Raw genomic sequence first — 22,003 nt, forward strand, 5'->3', positions numbered from 1 at the left:
ACTTAACTTTACTTAATTTACCTAGGTCAAGTTACCTTTACCTACTTACACTAATAAACTAAAAGAATAATATATTAAATTATATTACAATTATAATATAACTGTAACACATAATACCCGGTTTTATAAAACCAGAACATAACTAAGGAGACAATGCCTCTTAAATTCCCTTTTAACTATTGTGATATTCTAGATAACTTATAGCTAATGCAGAAAGGCACATTGCATAAACCAAATCTATACTAGAACCAAATATAATGTGTGTTTGAATGATGAAGGTAAGATGCACACTAAAACTAAGTTTATTCAATCTTAAACTTTGTTACTGACACCTATAATCCAGTTAAACTGTGCTGAAGTTACAATATTATGTGACATGGACACACAAACATATCCTTTCTGTATAACACTGTAGTTCATTTCAGTTACAACTTCTCTTCCCAAAAGAAAATACACAATCTGTCATCAGATGCACTGCTGTATTAGTCCTACAAAGATTAGACTAAGAGGGGTACCAAGCACTACAGAGTGAGAGGGTCTTTTTCCAAAAAATATACACAAATAATTCAAGTGACTAACATTAAAGTCAAATGTTTATTTAAAAAAAGTCAGAATATAGTGGACCTTTAAGAATATTGGGATGGTTGTTCTCCCCCCCTCCCTCCATACCCTAATTACTATAATTACCTATAATTACTAAAAACATGCAAGTCCATCGTTTTTGTTTGTCAATATGTGGGACCTATTGAAAAGTATCTTTGTACCAAATCTCATACAAGTTGGTCAACATATAGTCGAGAAATTGACCGAAACCCCTCAAATTATGCTTTTTTTGTGAACTCTGACCCCCCTTAAAAGATTCAAAATAGGTAAATCCAACTTTTTTGTAAGTCAATGTGTTGGATGCATGAAAATTTATATTTATGGCAATTTTCATTTTAATTGCTGTAAATATGACTGCAAAGGAGTCTAAAATATAAATTTTGGGAGTGTTTGACCTTTGACCCCACAAAATCCTTAAAAATGCCTAAATGAAAAAGGTGTCTCGTTGTACTGAACCAAGGTATAACCCTATCAAGTTTCAAGTCAATCTGCTGAGAAATGAAGGAATGACGGTTGATTAAGTGTTTGGAAGAAAAAGAAGAAACAATAGAAAAACAATATATATCTCTCTCGGCATAGACATAATAAGAATCGACTTGCACATAGTTAGAAATAACAGTAACATGCAGATTTTGAATAAATTACTTGAAAACTATTTGGATTAATTGTTTCAAACTTCTAGAAAGTAGATAAATAATCTCAATCACACAGTTAAAAAATATCCAAACAACAGAAAGTTAAGAATTAGAACACGTGTTGTTACAGTTCTATATAATAATAATAAATATATACAGCTTATAGTTTAAGTAAATAAATATGTCATGTCTACTTACGTATTGATTTTCATTAGTAATCTATTTTGTAATAATTTATATTTGCTACAATAAGTACTAAAACAAAAGTTCCAGTATTTTATACTTGAATGTTTATAGTATATAAATCTAACCTGAATTGATTATATTTTACAGCTTAGAGGTGAAATACATTGCTAGAAACAATTAGAGTAACCTGCAAGAGTGAGGGACAGTGAGGCACAGTGGCTTCACACTTTGGACTCATTGTCATGCTGTTGTGTCCTAGAGCAAGAAACTTTACCACACTGTTCCACTCTACCAAGCTGTATGATGAGTGCCAATTGTTAGCTGGGGGTTAACCTGCGATGGACTAGTGTCACTTCCACGGGAAATTGATCACCATTCTCACCTACTTGTGTCACTTGAAATCAGAATTTGAAAACAATGGTCCTGTATACAAAGGCACAGCAAGGATTTAACTTTAAATCAAAGAGTATAGAAAGTCAACCAGAGATTCTTGTTTCATGGTTTACAGCTGAAATGTTATAGTTACTAACTCTACCAATTTTAAAAACTGAACTGGGATATCAATATCTAATTTTTTTTCAAGTTTTAATTTTGTCACTCCATATTTCTGCTATAATAGTCATACTGGTAAGCAATGTTTTGATTTAATATAAGTAAGATTATGTAGACCAATGTCTGTCAAACATTCTCTAAACAAGCATTCTAATTGAATTGTATGAAGATTATTTTAAATAACAGATAAAAAATAGTGGGGCTCAAAATACGAGATGCTGTTCAATTTTATTATTTCCACTTTTATGATAAGCTCAAAGTCAACCATTCAAGAACTTAAAACATGAATTACTTTTTTTTTCAAAATATGAAGAGTCATTCCTGTAGGAAGCAATTTTGGAGCAATCATGCCATTGTCAGATTGACATTTCTGTTCTAAGAGTTTCTGTGGGCATGCCCCCCAGAAACATTTTGAAAAGTTAATGCAATGAGATTGAATCTTGAACATTTTAACTACAAATACTGCATACACACAACATAATGTATTGAATTAAAATAAGCAAGTTTTAATACACAAATTATAGATATACATGCAATGAAAAAGTAGTCAAGCCATAGTCTGACTGGCCTTACAGCTTCCTATGGCCCTGAGAGTCAGTTAGATATTGGAGCAACCAGAAAATGATACCACACATAAAACATGTAGTAAAATTACTTGTTATTTAGAATTTGATGATTCTTTGACCTACTGTTATACAATTTAGTATTCTTAAACACCTAATTAGTTGGTACAATGTTTAAATATCTGCAAGAGGGCACTACTTTCATAGTAATATTACGTAGTTTTATAATGGGTTCATCTAGATGATGGTTAGGCTTGGTATGTATATTATAGCAAACAGAATCTTCTAAAATACTAATTATTTAAACTATTCACTGCGCCTGTCACATATACGGGTCAGACTTTTTTTTTCTTCTGTAAACTGTGGGTGTTCTGTATATTAGTTTTTGTTGCCATTGTGAGGGGTACTGATGAGAAAAGACAAAAAATGACTGACCCATTGTTCGGTAACAATGCTTGGGTGGATGGAGAGTGCCTCAACACTTATAAATACTCCTTACTAGTCGATGTGGGAAATTTAAAAATGGAATCTCATATATGGCACAGCCACAGTGAATGAGTAAAACATTTGCAATGCCCACAAAATAGGAGTTCTCTATCAAAAATAATTTAAGTTGTTTATATCCTACAAGTTCGTAATATTCGTCTATATGTATAGAACAAGAAATCACTGGTTTTATTCCTACAACATCACATTTACGTTTATCTGTCTTTTTAAAACTAGAAACCTTACTATTAACAATGCAAGTTGAGGAAAAATCTCAGACAAAATAAAAGCCATGAAGCATCACATACAAAAAAAATTAATAAAAGTCATCTTGGATTAAAATCTTAAAAACATGAAACTGGTTGAGTCAAAACAGTCTAGTAGAATTTTACATCAGATATAAAATGCTTGAAAGGGCTATAATCAAAACTGGGAGATCTGATGAAATCTACAGATGATAAAAACTAATACACTTTTTACATGCATGTGAAAATCATGAAAGACTGGATTTTATAACAAGATTATCCACCTGTAGCAGATTGGGGATAGTATTTTGAACTATTGTGCTGATCTTCAACGATCCTGATGAAGATCCATCCAAGCAACCAAAACATCACCTCCAACTTAATACAAGGTGGTGAAATTCATTACACCACAGAAAATAGAAAAAATTTCCAGACTAAAAATGGCAGACTGAGCACCTAACATTGGATGGTTTTATAAGTAAAAAAAACAAAACTTGGTATTATTTCATAAATCTAATATGAGATTTCTGTGAATAATAAAAAGATAAGTAATCGGCACCATTTTCTTATTAAGAAAACAACACAATTGAAGATATAATTTTTAACACTCGTGTTCAAGTTCTAGTTAACATTTCTTACAAATCTTCCTTTTTTAAGAATCAAAAATAGAACACCCCATCAAATTACAAGTGAATGAATTTCTAGATCTCAGTCCACAAAGCTAAGAAAATCAGAAAGTCGTTACATAAACACTTTTCTTTCTAGGACAAAATAAGCATTACATCTAATATATTAATCAGAAACTAGAATGATTCAGTGTAACAACTGCTTCACTGTAAAAATCGTACAATTATATTTCCTCCTCGTTACAATACTTAATTCTACCTCTATGCCCTTCTTTGTAAGTTCAGTAACATTTGAGCATTAAAACACAACAAATGCAGTGATAAAATCAATACCTTGCTTTGGCAAAAATATTTCATGTGAGCCTCAAAAATGGAAGATAGATTAAAATAATTTCAAGAAATGGGTTACTCTTGGACTTAATTACACATACAGTAGTTTTCACAATATTTTCACACTATCTTTCACAATCAAGAAATCATATACAAATATAATAGCTAAACATTTCCCAGAAATATTTTACAAAATCCTACATCATGCACTTAAACATTTTTTAAGTGGTACCTTGGCTAGGTTTTGAAGATAGAAAAACTGCCCTAATTTCTTTCTTAGCTCATTTTGTCCAACGGTCCTTTCAGATAAAAGCTTCAGTTTCATAGGATCCACCTATATCAAATAATCATATAATACTGCTTAGATCAGTATTTCAAATAAAACAATCACAGAAAGTTCAAAAGTTCAATTTAAGATAAATACAAAAATTCTGAGATCTGGTATATGGTTGAATGTGAAAACATGTTATCATTCGTTTTAAAACTTCAAAACGTAAGATGGATACCTACGTCTTGTGATTCAAGGATGTAAGATACTGGAGGGTCTGGCTTTGGTTCATTGGAATACCGAACTCGCAGTCTAATGGTAGCCATATCAACCTCATCTACAGCTGAAGCATAATCGTGAATCTGCATCCACACTCGTCGCAATGCCTAGAAAAAATATCATTAAGGATATTTATTAACATATGTAGGTATGCAAACACATACATGTTTATATAAAATCACAATACTTTGTTATACATGCACAAATCTTTAATACTGTAAAATTTAGAAAGTAATTTTTTGTTTTGGATCTGCATCTCTCTACATTAAGAGATAATGAAAATATTTTCAATGAACACAATTTTTTAAATTTCCGAATGCAAATTTACCTAATAATCATTATTACATATTTACCTCATTTATATTTACACTTTTACTTAAAATATATCTTATTGTTCGTTTGTTAGATTTTCAAGTGTTCAACTTGTCTGTTTAGCATATAGTATAGCAGTTTGTGTATAAAATCAATAATAACAATAGAAAACCTTTCCAACTGCTCAAAAGAACCAAGTTTCAGTTATTTAAAGTTATTTGCAGAAAATATTTTATAAATGCTCAAATACATATAGTGATCATTTACATGTACAGGAGATTGCACGAGTTTTAAAGAGTTTAGGATAGTAGATAAACATTTTTGATTAGTTTACTAAATATGCGAAATTATCAAATATTTTGGAAAAGCCAGACTTATGTTGGTTAGTAATTCAATTTACATTTTCCTTTATTACCTTCTGCTGTTCAGTAGGTTTGGTCTATATTTCATGTGCTCTTCAACAGGAAAGACCAAACTCACTCAATACAAGTTTAAGACTAATTTTTATTTTCTTGCATTGTGTATCAAAATACACACACACAAAAAAAAGAAAGCAAAAATTTTAAATTCATACAAAAAAAAAGAAGAAGAAAAGAATATATAAATAATTATTCACATATGATAACAATTTAGCAGTGTAGATGGAGCCTTCTATTAACCCTCTTGCTACGAGTAGGTCAAAGTGAGAATGTAACAACCTTTTAAGAGTTATATTCAAAATTTAATTTAGCAACTTTATCATAATTTTATATAAATAAACTTGGCATCAAAACATAGTTAATAAATCAAATTTTAATATTATATACGTTTTAAGTTCTTAATTTTATAAGGAAATATTTTTAAAAATCCTCAGTCTTCCTTTAGTATGAGTATTGTGATATTGTTCTTTAGGTCTACTATCTTCTCTAATTTATTTACCCCCCCCCCCTCTGAGAAGTACAGAATTCAAAGTAAATTACTTATTGTAATATAGATATTACTATCTATATTGAATTATGTAATGCATGAACTACTTGTGAGCATACATCATAAAGCATTATTATTATTCATTTTCTTTATCTTACCTAATCTAACCTGATAAGTTTAATTTTTACATTTTAGTTACTTTTATAATACTAAATAAACAATATACAGAATAATAATATGTAAAAAGCAGTCGGTGTCCTATAACTATTATAATTGTTTTAGTTTTCTAACTATGAGATAAAAGCTGTTAAACATTTTGCTCGTTCATAAATGTGCTTCCTGTGGGAATAAAGTTTGAACTCGAGGAGAAACAGACAATTCTCTGTACAGAAATCAAGGTAATATGATATGTCATTTGACAGATTAAGACTTTGGCTTTCTATTGGTTATAAATAATATAGTATTAAAAATCAGAGAGAACTAATGGCAATTTGTGAAAAAGAGGATGTGACAGGAGTACATAGCAAGTGAAGCTATGGTTCTGTAAACTATAAGATTGAAGGCTATAAAAATTATGCTTTACCCGAGGAATAATTAACTTATAATAAGTAATTTATGTTAAATTCTATATGTCTTGGAGGGGGTGATAAATAAATTAAAGAGGGAAGACCTAGAGAGAAAATGTCACAAATTTCATGCTTGGGTAGATTTTGGATTTTTTAAAATATTTCTTTATATAATTAAAATTTAATAACTAAATAATATTAAAATTTGATTTATTACCTACGTTTTGATGCCAAGTTTATTCATATACTAAGATAATAAAGTAGTTTAATTAAACTTTAAAAAGTTGAGACATGCATACTTTGACCTGCCCATAAAGGGTGTCAAATGTAATATGTTGAAGAATTTACACATATTTTCTAGTTCCTTTAAAAATACAGAATTAATCACTTAATTGTCACATTGACTATTAACTGTATAAATGTGCTAAACATTTTTATAACAACGAATATTTGATATCTTACAATTGAGTAATGACAATGTAAAAACTAATATTTCTAGAAACTACATGCAGTTTTGAAAAAGTTACCCTAAATTCTTTCTTGTAGTTGTCAAATAGCTTGATGTGGAGAGCGCCATCTTCAATTGCAGTGTTGTCAGCTGAAAAACACAGGCAGTCAATTTTAAAAGCATTTTGGATTAACAGACAAAAAGATATAAAAAGTTAAACCAATCATTAATAATTCAGTTATTTCCTGCACTGTATATCACATGAGGAATTGGAACATTCAACTTGAATGCCATCTTATGTCCACATAGGCTAAACTGTCAGGTTAAAGATCTAAAGGGTTCAGGTATATCCCTCCCTAGCAATCAGCTAGCAGCACCCACTGCCACAAGGGCTTTGTCCAACTAACCAATTAATAAGATTGGGAGCATTATAAAAGTGACAGTCAAAGCTGTAAGTGCAGAGCACATCTTGAGCCCTAGACTCTTCAATCTCCAACCTAATGTACTGAGCACTAGGCCACTACAAGACAGCAATCTATTGATTTCCACAGAGTAAAAGAAAAAAAAAGGATAGAAGCAGTTTAATCCACATTTAATTTGTCAAAACTTTAATAATTAAATACTTTGAAGAATAATATTTCAATGTTAATAAATATTTCACACGCATGTGGTACTTGAAGCATGCCACTTACTCCAACAAAATTTCCCAAACTCGATTCTAAGACAGTATGTGGTACACTCATCAAATATATACACAAGTGTCAAGTACTATCAAGATAGTTTGGGGGTTATTTACAATTAAATATATGCCAGTCACTAGCTTTGAAGGTTGGTGAAAAATTGTTTTTATATTATTAATGCTTTTTCAAGAGTTCATTAACTTTTAAATACACAGTACAAATGATACATCTGATGCAATATTTTTTTTGTTGAAGCATGAATTCATTAAATAAGTATTCTCTTCACTGTTTTATGGTGCTGCTATTATTGCCTCCTTACAATTGTTGTAAATCTGTTTAATATATTTACCATCAAGTCATATATTGAAATTTCATAATATAACACTGTAAACTTAGCAGTATGTTTTACAGTAATATAATTATATCACTATTTAAAGCTACTGGTGGTAATTCAGTTTAATTCTAACAATTAATGAGTGAAAGTTTTTTGTTTTGAATTTCTCGCAAAGCTACACGAGGGCTATCTGTGCTAGCCATCTCTAATTTAGCAGTGATAGACTAAAGGGAAAGCAGCTAGTCAACAACACCTACCACCAACTCTTGGGCTACTCTTTTACCCACGAATAATGAGATTGACTGTCACATTATAATGTCCCTCCAGTTGAAATGGCGAGCATGTTCGGTGAGAGGGATTTGAACCTGTAAACTGCAGATTGCAAGTCAAGCTTCTTATCCATCAGGCCATTCCAGGCCTATGAGTGAAAGTAAAGAATAATGTATAACAATATGTCAATCACACAACATTTGCTACATTCAGTGCTGTCGAGCTCTTTTGCCCAATACCAAGGCTTATTAGGCCAGCTGGAATATGACAGACACAGTAGGTTGAGATACTATTTATATTATCACACTGCAGGAACAACAATTGTTACAGCATAAGCTAGATTAAGTAGGTGAAGTGTACGTTTTATCAATTATATATCAGTTATCTACAAATAAAAATTAGGGTAAGGATTAATAACACATTATTACTTATCAATTTCATACTAAATTATTTATAATTATTATTTAATTTTCTACTTTAATGAATTAACTTTACTCATCATTCAGAAGAACTGGCAAACTATGAAGCTAATCTTATTGTTCTGGAGTGCCAAGGGGAAAAAGACTACATTAGTAATTCTATGAATTTACGAGTGAAAGTAAATTAACAATATATCACATTGAACCATTATAAAGGGGTAATAACAAGTTCCCAACTGGTCCTGAATAGTGTGTGTAATGACTTGATACAATGTAGAATTAACATCTGGATACCACTTCTTACCTGATTTTCTGTTGTTTATATATTGAGTTTTCACCAGTGATTGGGTAAAGATATGGGGTATCCCTAATGCTTTTTGGGTTATGCTAGTTTTTCACCTGTGATTTCATGGATAAGTGAAGGAATGGCATATCCCCAATGCTTTTTGGGTTATGCTAATTTTTCACCTTTGATTTCATGGATAAGTGAAGGAATGGCATATTCCCAATGATTTTTGGGTTATGCTAATTTTTCACCTATGATTTCATGGATAAGTGAAGAAATGGCATATCCCCAATGATTTTTGGGTTATGCTAATTTTTCACCTATGATTTCATGAATAAGTGAAGGAATGGCATATCCCCAATGATTTTTGGGTTATGCTAATTTTTCACCTATGATTTCATGGATAAGTGAAGGAATGGCATATCCCCAATGATTTTTGGGTTATGCTAATTTTTCACCTATGATTTCATGGATAAGTGAAGGAATGGCATATTTCCAATGCTGTTTGGGCTATACTGATTTTTCACCTATGATTTCATGGATAAGTGAAGGAATGGCATATCCCCAATGATTTTTGGGTTATGCTAGTTTTTCACCTATGATTTCATGGATAAGTGAAGGAATGGCATATTTCCAATGCTGTTTGGGCTATACTGATTTTTCACCTATGACTGGTGGATGATAATAGATGGAGTATTCACACTGTTAATTGGATTATACTGATTTTTCACCTATTATTTCATGGATAAGTGAAGGAATGAAATGCTTTTTGGGTTATGCTAGTTTTTCATCTATGATTGGTGGATAATAATAGATGGAGTATACCCACTGCTATTTGGGTGATACCAGTTTTTCACCTATGATTGGTGGATAAGGGAAGACATGGAGTATCCCCAATGATGTCTGGGTGCTACTACCACAGTTATTCTCCCACCACCTCACTCCAAAATTGCACTTTTTTGTAGTTTCTTCATCTGGCACAGTTTTACTTTTATGTTTTATAGTAAAAGTACAAGTTGTTAAATATACGTATATATATATATATATATATACACATATGCATACACACACACATATATATATTTTATATAAACTAAAACACAGAACTAAAATTACATACATTAATGATAACTTCAAAATATAATTCCTTTATTTTTCAAGCCTGCTTTCAACTGGGTTCAAATTAGTAAATTCATTCAGGATTGAAAGTATAAAATTTGAGAAAGGCATTCTCTCGAAAAATTTTCTTTCTAACAAACTTCAGGTTGTCAATGAATGTTTACGAAACCATCAGTTTACTAGTTGCATGAATGACTGAAGTTAACAGATACTTAAACGACCTTACGTATGAAACTACAAGTGAAGGTAAAATTTTAAAATATTTATATGAAGGGTCAATTCATTATAGTATTGTGAGTTAACTATAGCTTGTTTCACATTTATAGTTTCGTATTTGGAAATTTTAGATTCACTGGAGATATACAAAAAAACAAGGACATTAAAAGATAAAGACCCCACTGGGCAATTAAATTTAATATTGTGAACAACTTAAAGAGTGTATTTGTTTTAAACAATTAAAACTGTGACATTTCAGCCCATAGGAGTAGGGCACCCAGTACATCATAAATTACCTGTAGATGGCCTGCTCCTATGGGCTGAAATGTCACACTTTTAATTGTTTAAATAAAAAAGTAAAGCTGTTCAGAATATTGACTTAAAACAATGATATAATTATTGAATCATATTAATTCTCAGAACAAAATGCAATAATAAATTAACAATTGGCCACCATCAAAATGTAGACTTGGAGTTTTGTTTCTCTTTTATCAAAACAGGGTTAATATTAATTCTTCATAAATCAAATACCTTGAATTCTCACGGTCTTAAACTATTTTCTAGTGATACCAAACAAATATTCAGATTTCTGTAGCTATCTGAATCAAATATTTTATCCATAGACATGGAAAAAATAAACAATCTCCCATATTAAACATCCATCTATTCTTATCAAACTGAGTTTAGATAGCCCTCCAATTAATGTATGTTTAGAAACACACCATTGTTAAACCATGTCTAACACTCACTGTTAAACTATGTCTAGACACTACCTTGTTAAACTGTATCTAGACAATCCATTGTGAAACTATCTAGATGTTACCTTGTTCAGTTGTGTCTGGACACTACCTTGTTCAACTTTTCTACACACTACCTGCTAAACTGTGTTTAAACACCTTATTAAACCGTGTTTATACAATCCCTTGATGAAGTGTTAAGTTAAATTGAAATGAACTTATTAGGTATATGTCTTTCCCAAACAGTTTTTACTTCAATATACTCAACCTAAATTACATGCAGTTTTTAAACTGTATTCTACTATAAATAATGTGACAAACAGTAAAAAAAAAAAGTGCTTGACATAGTTAGCAGACAAATGGAAATTTATTTTAAATATTTAAGAGGTTACATAAAAACCAATAAAAATGATGAAAGAAAAGTACAAGCACAAAAATTTCCATTTAGCAAAATGATGAAAGTCTGCAGAAACTGCAAAAAAAAAAAAATAATAATCATAAAATTTTTTATATTTAAGTTATAATGCTTAAGCAGGGGGAGCAAGATAAAAACAACTAAGATTATGGCATGTGATGAAAAAAACACATTTAACTAATGATCTTTTTATTCCCTCCAAGGTGCAATAGAATTAAAAAAATCCTATTTAAGTAAAATTTATGATTAAGTACCTCTTATAATACTTTATTTTTATTAACTATTTTAAAGGAACAGAAACCAATAAATAATAATTTTAAAGTAAGATTTCACAATAAAAAATTATGACTAAACAATCCATATATTAAATATATATATTTAGAACATAATAAAGGAAGGCTAACGAATATTTAACTACCCCCTTGATGTTTTGCAAAGTTCAGGAGTATTTTAAGAATACATTCCAGTTCACTATCTGCCCATGTTCCTCGACGAAGAGGTGCAAACAAAGCCTCTTCACTGGTTGTAGGTTCAGATACTGACACATCTTCCTTAAAACAGAACACTCGACCTTCATAATGGTTGAACGAATCATGAACTTTGCAATAAATGCATCTGAAAAGAGGAAAATAGCCTTCTCAACCATCTTTAAACACCATTTCAGTTGTCTCTTATATTGTTCCTTCATTACAACTAACTTCTTTGCAGCTAATCAATAATAAATCTCCATAAGTTGCCATTCAGAAAAATTAGATAAGCAATAAATTTACTAATGTTTATGGTAGTATATTATATTAATAATTTTTTTTTCACAACTTATTACTTTCCTACATTATTTGTTTTACAGAACAACAAAGTAACTAATTACCACAGTATACCTTTTAATATGTTTTACATATCTTCACAAAATTTCGCAAGTTTTCAGTAAACATTACAACTCTTTCGTGCACAAAAAAATCAGATTTTTTAATTAAGTATTTTTACTAAAGGTTTGTCCATGAATTTATAGAGTCAGAGTGTTGATTGCTCCAAGTGTAAAGTGATTTTCATGTTAATTAAAGATATCGTAATAATAAAGATGAGGTTTCTAAACTTTCACAAACTTAATTTATGATGTAGTTCCACCACATACTCTTTACCGTGTGTTTCATAAAACTACCCACAAAAATTTATAACAACGATTCTTGATACATCATATAAATTTTATATAAAAAAACAGTGTCAAACTACTCTTTTTATTAAGTATTGGGAACAAGGCAATATAATTAAAATCAGGCAAATATAATGAAGTTATTTGACAAATATGAGTATAGCTTTAAAAACAAGATATGATAAAGTCCTAGGATCATATTTGATTTATGTCCTTAATTTATCCCCTAAAAATTTTTTGTTAAATTTCAAAGATGCTTATTATGCTAGATAAAATAATCCTATAGTCAATCAGCTCCCCAAAAAATTCATTAAAATACATGTTATAACAGAAATAAAAATATTTCAAAACTTGGACTACTTTCTCTCTCGTAACATGAAAATATTTCAGGATTAAATACAAACTTTATCCTATGGGAACCTCCTGCAGGCCGAAGGTGGCAGTCAACAGCACTGTTTACATCACTCTGAGATGGAGTTGCACGTAGCCTTTTCACTGCAGCATACAGCTTACTGCGAGAAGCATTAAGTTCATCAAGAAGGGTAGTGAGAACATACTGGAGTCCACGAATATCTCGAAACCTGTACAATCAAGTGTAACAGTTAGAACACTGACATTAACACAGCTAGGAACACTTTCCTTATCGTAAAGTTTCAGGATTAACCACTGAACTTAACTACTCTTCTTTCCTCCCACACCTAACTGTTTATAAGGTTGACATAAAACTAAATTCAAAATTTAGCAAATACTTCAATATATATTCTCATACAAAATCAATCCTTCATGTTTGAAAAATTCACGAGAGCTGTAAACAGCCCCCCCCCCCCAAATGATCCACAGGGGCTGTTAGCAAGCTGATGCTGCATTTTGGTTCTTTGTTTCTGTGGCTAAACTGAGACACGTTCGCAGAATGTCAACTGAACTATGACAACCTCCAACTAATATGGCAGTCCTTGCAGCCTCACATCAGTCAGAAAGTAGTTCATCTAATACGGATCACAATCAAACCTGTTAAAACTTTATGCTAGTCTGAATTAGCTAATAATTAATATTTAATTTCATAATAATTAAAATTTTAAAATAGTTAGTTCCTCAGTTACAAATATTTGATGTCAATATTCAACAATATAGTTGGACAATGTCATATTATTGTGCATGTAACATCACTAGTCTAGGTCGACTAAAATTAAAGTATCAGAATCATAGCAGCCAATGGAATTCCATAACAATATCTGTGAGCTTGTCTGTGTATGTAAACAACATCTGATTGTGTGGCCAATGCCGTGACAAATGATAACAGCGTCCAAATTCAAAAACATTTATTTCTTGGTAACAATAAATGAACAAGTAATGGGCCCAAAGCAATGGACATAATGAAAGACCAGAAAGGGGCCCTAGCAAGACCTCACAAAACTCATTTTATAGGTGTTTTCAATCATCAGCATGATGGCACCTGTTAAATGTGAAGGACTGCAAAATTAATAATTAATTATTATTAATTATTTTTCATGATTAACAGGTGTCACAGAACAATCCGATACATTAACAAGAGGGATAACTCAAATTAAACTTCTAAAACCTACATACCCGATAAAAATTTAATGAGGAACATATGAACAATTAAATTTCACACAATAGTTATGTGTCGAAGAAAGAAGAATAGTCAGTAACTGTTTGTGGTCATTGTAATTAGCCTTTAAGGTCTCACAACAGTATGTTATTAGTATAGAAATAAGAAATATACATGTTTAGCAAAAATGCAGTTTTACTTAACTAAATAAGTATTTGATGTTGCATTTTTGATAGGTCCTAGTGCAACTAATTATTAATTTAGCCTGTATTGAAAAATAAGCAATTGCTGTTCATATGTTCATGATGGTTGAAATCCTCAACTGAAAAAAGTGAGGGGACATATCTCTCATGTCAATCATGATTATGAGTTTTACTGATTTTTCTTATTAACTAAACATTTGAGTTGCACGGTCAATAAAAGAAACTTAAATTACCTGTGAGCAACTGAAGTAAGACCAGAGTTTCTGTTTCCTGTTAATTCATCTTTTATCTTATCAATAAATACTTCATCTTCACCAACATTACAAAGGTGCTTCAAAGCAGCCAACCACCAACGATTGGTATCCTTACTCCTAAACTGAGAACAATTTTCACGAACTGCAGTAGTGGCCTTGTCAAGAAGTTCTAATGAATTTTGAACCTGGCTGATATATTTATCCAAGTAAGAAGACCGTAACTTCTTGGCTTCTTCATGAAGACTCTCATCTCGCAGGGTTCGACCAATACCGGGAGGTGGATTGACAGTAGAAACAGGCACTGACAGTAAATGTTTCTGTGTCTTCTCATAACAACTGCTGCTGTCATTGGAAGCTGAATGTTGCACTTCTTGATCCAAATCACCTTGTTCTGGAATTTCAATTTGAGCATCTAAAAACTGTTTTGGATGGTCAGGAGATTCTCCAATATTACTAATACTATGACCTGATTTATCATTTGAATTCCCAAAAGCATGGTCACCATCTTTATTTTCTCTACCTGCATGGATCTTTCCACTCAAGAGTTCTGCAAGATTGTGGAGGGTGTGAATCTGCTGAGGTCTATCAATCTTTAAGTGCTGGCCACAGTCATCAATTGAACGCAAGACCTCTCGATATTTCTCTGCAGCATCAGAGTATTCTTCCTGAATGATATGTATAGCAGCTAAGCCTGAATAAGATACCAAAAATGCCACAGCATAGCAGATTAAAAGCTCATTGACAAAGAGAAATAGAACATATAGAGCTGAACACTTGTCGTATCATACATCTTGACTTTCTTAACAACATAAAATAAAATGAATTAGTTCTTTGCTACCTTGTCTCAATGAAAACAAAGTATATGACATTTCATTTAAAACTTGTCATTTAACAAAACAACGTTAAATTTCATGAAATAAAAATAGTTTTACAGAATGAAACATTCAACAAAAACCTAGTGAAACTGTGTACATTACATTATGCAAAAAATATCATCAACTTAACAGATTTTGTTTTTCATCAAAATTATTTGAATTAAATTGAAAGTGAACATTCACTTAACCCATGTGGTTCACACTGGCTTTGTAACATGTTTCGTAACACTATATATTGACAAAATTAGTTGTGTGTCCATGACTTTGTTGGTAACAGAGCCCTTAGTGACATATGGGTTACACTTAATAAAATATTCCTCCATTAATATTTCAATTAATCCCACTAATTATTGCAGGATCCCATATGTATTTTACATAAAAAAAGAGTAATTTCCCCCAATTTTCTTGATATTTCTTCAAACTGGGTGTTGTACCATCAAAATATTACAAGTATAATGCAATATGTGGATCCCATCAATAGTGAGTGGAGTACAAAAAAAGTCAGAAATTTGAGAGTTAATGTACTTTTTAAGCAACAGATAGGTATATATTATTTTGAGTTTTGTTTAATAATATATCATTTAATAAAGTTGTATTTCATAAAGTACTGTGAAGAAAACCTAACAGTTTTAATAAACAATCATTTTGCACCACAAGTAGTTTTTAGCTGATAACATTTTACTGTTTTCACTGATGCGAGAAAAAAAAGATCAGAGAATGTGCAATATGTGGGTACCTTAAGGTCAATATACACAAAGAAACAAATTTCTTTAATTAACAATGAATTTCACAACTGATACTGAATAAACTCACCATTGAGAGCAGCTATTAACTGACGATGAGCCTCTTCACATTCAAGCTTGGCTTTTTTAATGAGTGAAGTTAAAAGTTCTTCCATTGTCATGGTACTTTATATGTAAATAAATATTAGTTTCATCAAAATTATATAATATTAGTTACAGCAATAAACAATGTGGGTATAAAACTTTTTAAACTATAGATAAAACTTTATCAAAATCCTGCATGAAAAATTTACTTCTACAATTGAAACAAATAATTTGTAGTAATAATATGGATTAAAAACTGAATAAAACTCTTAAACTATTTTAACAAGATATTGTAAGATATTGTATTAAGGCAAGATATTGTTTATCTCATAATTTTTATTAGAATGTGAACATTTAGAATTTGGAAATTACTAATATTTTCCTTCTGTATAAAAACCTAGAAAATCCAGCAACACAATATTTACATACTCATATTAACCCTTAAATGAAACTTGAGTCACTCTACAGATTATGTAGCTTCTGTAATCTTAAATTTCAAAAAATTATTTCTGAAAGGATTTTTTAACAAACAAAAATGCCAACTTTTGTGGTAGGTTTTAATTACTGATTCTTGTGTTCTTCCTACATTCTTTCAAAGTTATTACTCTATAAAACTGTTAGTTTTATCTTTATTTTAATTCAAAAAACATCAAACACAGTTTCCTTGTACTGTTGGTCACAAGCATACGATAAAAAAAAGATTTTTAACATACCAAAATTATAAATAAGCTGACCTTTTTAGTTGTTAATCAAGGTTTCATTAAATATATTTTATAAGTTTAAAACCTATTCTATATATATATATGTTCTTTTACATTTACTTACAGTGATTTTCTTTGTGTATTCAAGCAGCTACTTAATCTGATAAACCCTAAAGTAACACTTTGTAACAAACAGTGGCTTTCTTGTTGAAACAAAACTTAACATATTTTTTACTTTATTACAGGTTACAGCTTTTGCATTAAGATTGGTTTTTTGAACAGGTACAATGTTTCAATCACTGGTACGATCCTTCTCAAGTATACAAGTTTTAACAGTGAGAATGATTGCACCAGTGATTAAAACATTGTTCTAAAACAAATCTTATTTACTGTAAAAGCTGTAACTTGTAATAAAATATACTTAATCAGTAAGTAAACTGAAAATTAAACTAAAACTTAACACAGTCACACAAAAGCAAAATGACCTAACTAAGCCTAATAATTCTCAAACTGATCTTTTAACAAAATATATTTCTTTTCTTATCATACTGCAATATCATAATTCAAATGAAGTATAAAATGATAAAGAATTCTTTGTGTGAGCTTTTAAAAAAACCCATCAGGAATGCATTAGTGGTGGAAGTAACATATCACCAAGCTAAGCTTTTATCACTCTGTTATGATCTCTATGCAGTACTTGAAGTGGGGCTTGAAGCCATCCCACCTTTTTCAGGAGAACCCGAATCCATTCCGCTACCTTTTAGTAGACTGTAAGCTTCTCAGAAGGAAATAATTCAATAGACAATGCAAAAAATATTTACAGCAGCAAAGGACTAGAGAAAGAAACTATGTCTTTTTCTAAAAATGTTGTGTAAGAGCTAGGCAGGAATGAGACAAAGTAGTACATGGATAGAGTAAATGAATCCTCTCATGAAGGGCTAACTCAATGTGACCGAGTTTGTAACCACAAAGTAACCATCAGTTTCCTTACTATAACTCATAACAATATATATCTGTTTATTCTTAACTTTATTGCTCTTTGAATCGTGTCTAGCTAATAATCTTGCCACACAAGTTGTAAACCACTAGGTGAACATGCAGCTCATATTACCATATTGAATTATGTAATGCACAAGCTGTTCACCAGCATATGTCTTGAAGAATTTTTTTTATTATTATCTTACCTACTCTAATTTTATCTAACCTAATAAGTTTCTAATTTTTACATTTTAATTACTTTTATATCAATAAATAAAGAATTTACATGGAAAACAATAAATATAATACACAGCTTCAAAAATTTCACAAACCATTCTACTTCCTCTTTTTTCCCACTTCAAGCACTGTCTCTGAGCAAATCTCTCGTGAACTGGGAGCCATATTGGCTTACACAGTTGAAAAGAGCTTTAATTATGTGTTTAGATGACTAGCCCACAATTCTCAAAACTACATAGGAAATTCACATAACACAACGATACATCAGTATGTGAAACAGTGACTGGCTAAAATCAATAAAACTACCGTATTGGCCCAAATTTAAGGTGATGTTTTTTGATTAATAATTAGGCTGTAAAATTCATAGTCACCTTATAATCCTGGCCAACCACAGGCCCCCTTCCCCCTACTCTAGCCTGTCACATTCCTGAATGTCCAGATAGCATCCAACTATGCATGCACGCCAGATATTCAAGGTCATTGCTAATTATTGCAAATAATCTACTTGCAGGCTGTTCAGTTATAGTACTGATTTTGCAGACCTAAAAAAGGATGTTATGACACTAAATTTTTTCTTTTCCATGGTTTCTGAAAATAGGGGTCACCTTATTAACATCCCAGTCCAGAAGGGAAGCCCACCACGAAGGACAATGAATCCAGAAGAAATGGATCAACAGGGAGAGCATAGGAGAGGTAAAGAGCTACTGTATCAGGAAAAAATATAGGTGTGGGATAAAGCTGCTCAATAATCGGAAATCAGGAAGACAGAGGATCCCTGATAAAAAAGCCAAATAAGAAATTCCACAATACAAGAACAGTTGGCCGATCAGCAGAAAACCTTTGACCCAGAGACCAATGGTGGAAAATGTTCCATTTACACTGATAAACTTCAATGGAGGAAGGGTAGATGGAAGAGGCCATAAGCGAAGCTACCTGTTGGGATAATCCTGATCTCCTCACCAAGGACCAGATAAAAACCAAGCACAAAGACAGAACACAGAAAGAGCGGTGAAGCACCAATGACCAAGGCTGCCAAAGAAGGGAGGGAGACAGAGGAAGAGGTAGAAGAGGGGTAAGTTGGAGCTGGATAAGTCAAGGAAACCACGGATGAGCCGGCCAGTAAGGAGCAATCAGAAGGACCTGACACACAGTGGTATGAATGATGGAAATAACCTGGGGAAGAATAAACAAAGGTATTTATCAGTTCAATCTTGACTGAAAGCATTGACAGTCAGGGCAAGAGAATGAGGTACTGGAGACCAAAACAGATGTGAGGAATACCCCACTGAAGGCAAAGCCATTGGAAAACCATAGGATCGAGAGACCACTCTGTCACATACATTCTGTCTGGACGAGAAAGACAATCTTCAACAAGATTGAAAGCACTCTGAACATGACACTCAATGATATGGTTATCCTGCGTGTGGGCCCAGAAAAGAAGATTAACACATGAAAACATAGGGATTGAGAATGGGTGACATCTTGATGATTGAGATAAGCAACCACTGTAGAATTGTCGGAATGAATCATTACCAGACAATGTCTGGCTATGTGGAGGAAATCACCCAAGGCACAAAGGACAGCGAGAAGCTCTAGAGTGTTGATATAAGACTTCTCGACTGCCAACCAACACCCCGAAGCCTCCTGTTGATCGACCCATGCCCCACCCCTCATCTCTGGAGGGAAGCATCTGTGAAAATATGTGAATTCGGATAAGGAGGAGGAAGTGGGACATCTGCCAACATGTGGTTCTTGTCCAACCACCAATATAGATAGCTGACTATGGTAGGAGGAAGGGTAATAAGAGCCTGCAAAGGATCCCACTGAAAAGCTCGCATATGAGAATGACCGAAAAGGATAAGTGTGGCCATGGAAATCCACATCCCCAAAAGTGATAGAACCTCACGAGCTGTAAGAGAGAGAGAGCAGTAAGAGCGTGGTGAACTGAAAGTTCCACTGAACGAAGTCAAAAAGGAGAAGTTTGGGCCTGACTGAGATGGGTGTTGAAAAATAACACCCAAATGGATCAGATATTGGGTAGGTTAATAGAAAGACTTCTCCAATTTAATTAACCAGCCCACTTGAGCTGCCTCCCAGAGCAGCTGATGAGTATGATAGGCAGACTCTTGTTTGGAACAATCTAACAGTAGGCAGTCGTCCATATAATAATGAAAACACATCCTGAGAGTAGGAAGATGATGAGCAAAAGCTCAAACCACCTGAGAAAGATGATTCACAGGTTCATTGGCCTGTTGGGACAAAAGGTCTTGAATTGCCTCTGACAGACACTGACTGGTAATGGGATCCCGAGGCAGAGGGAAAGAAATGGGTATCTGTGATAAAGGAGGAGGGGGAAAGGAATTGAAGGACAAGTCCCTCTGAGAGAACTCAAATAACCCACTGATCTGTGAAAAAATATTGGCAAAGGGGAACAAAGTGGCACAATCGAGTTCCCACTGGACCTGAACCCACCAAGTCAAAGAAAATGACAAGATACGGAACCCTGGAACAAAGAACAGGTAAAGGCTGAGAAGGACTAGGATGGAAAATAGGAATAGAGGCTTGACGTGATTCCGACTGTGACAAATGAGCTATTAAAGATGAAAGGGTAGAGTGCTGACGCAAGAATTCCACATGCGATTCCTAAGTGTCTGGGACATGGTCAAAAACATACCGCCTAAGAAAAGTAGCTACATGTAATTCCCTAAAGTAAGTGGGTGGCAAATGAACAAGTGACAAGGTCACATCTCGACCCAGTAGATACCAACAACAGAGAAACTACATGTGTAAGGCAAGAGCCAAGGATGACAAACGAGACAATGTGAAAGTAATAAGGGAGAGGCTTTCCCTCACAAAACCCTCAGGATTTAAGTGTAGAACCTCAGAAAGGAGAGGTATGGTACATAAATACCATAGAAGGGAAGTAAGGGCATGGGTTAAATGCACTGGAAAATCAGGGAGTGCCCCTCCACTAAACCAGCAAAATAGACCCCAACAACTGAGTCTAAAAATGGACAGTCTGCTTGATGGTATGCTAAAGCAAACTGGTCTGTAGCCATGGAAAGCAAGGCATGCTGGCACCCTCAACCAATTGGGAAGCAAAATGCTCAGCTTGAACCATAATATCTGGGGAAATAAGGCGAAGAAGAATTATTTTGCAACAAAGGAGGAGGTGGATCATAGGGAATTGGGGAAAGGGATGAAACATCACATACCTAAGAAATCATATCTAAAAATGCCATATTAGGCCTAGCTGATTCTACAGGTCGGGCGTAGGAAGACACGGCAAAATCTGGTGTGTGGGGGGGAAGGCTATCAAAATCTTCATCAGAATGAACAGGTTCGGATTGTTCGTGAGGAAGTGGGGCAACTTCAGTAGAAAGTGATTGACCCATATAACAATCAATCCATTGACGGGTTTCAAATTGTAGATTATAACTCAAATTTTAGTATTATACATTATTTAATTTCTTAATTTAAAAGTAAATATTAAAAAAACACCTAAACGTCAATTTTTGTGTGGTATGTGTGGTAAGAAAAATAAGTTTAAGAGCTTGTATCTAAATAATAACAACAATCTATATACATATATAATGTATAATAATTGAAATGTAACTGTATTTTACAAAATGCTAGTCTACTAAAACACAGCCAAGACAGGTCACTATATGAAGACTAAAGGTCAGTTTTATATTATTGGATACAGTAACATGAGTGCCACATCATT

At 32.5% G+C, this 22,003-nt stretch overlaps 1 protein-coding gene across 1 annotated transcript in view; it reads right to left on the reverse strand.

Moving 5' to 3' along the window:
- The window catches only part of LOC106458939 (E3 ubiquitin-protein ligase SHPRH-like), a 55,660-nt gene that overhangs the window by 10,507 nt on the left and 23,150 nt on the right, over positions 1-22,003 (reverse strand). The window contains exons 12-20 of the mRNA XM_022385718.1: positions 20,496-20,681; positions 19,617-19,693; positions 16,347-16,441; positions 14,638-15,349; positions 13,036-13,212; positions 11,900-12,096; positions 7,085-7,155; positions 4,737-4,880; positions 4,459-4,560 (exon numbers count right to left, since the gene is read on the reverse strand). Coding sequence (XP_022241426.1) covers positions 4,459-4,560; positions 4,737-4,880; positions 7,085-7,155; positions 11,900-12,096; positions 13,036-13,212; positions 14,638-15,349; positions 16,347-16,441; positions 19,617-19,693; positions 20,496-20,681 — 1,761 coding nt within the window. The remainder of the gene's footprint in view (positions 1-4,458; positions 4,561-4,736; positions 4,881-7,084; positions 7,156-11,899; positions 12,097-13,035; positions 13,213-14,637; positions 15,350-16,346; positions 16,442-19,616; positions 19,694-20,495; positions 20,682-22,003) is intronic.

Source organism: Limulus polyphemus, unplaced genomic scaffold (assembly GCF_000517525.1).
Source record: "Limulus polyphemus unplaced genomic scaffold, Limulus_polyphemus-2.1.2 Scaffold25, whole genome shotgun sequence".
Classification (NCBI taxonomy): Eukaryota; Metazoa; Arthropoda; class Merostomata; order Xiphosura; family Limulidae; genus Limulus; species Limulus polyphemus.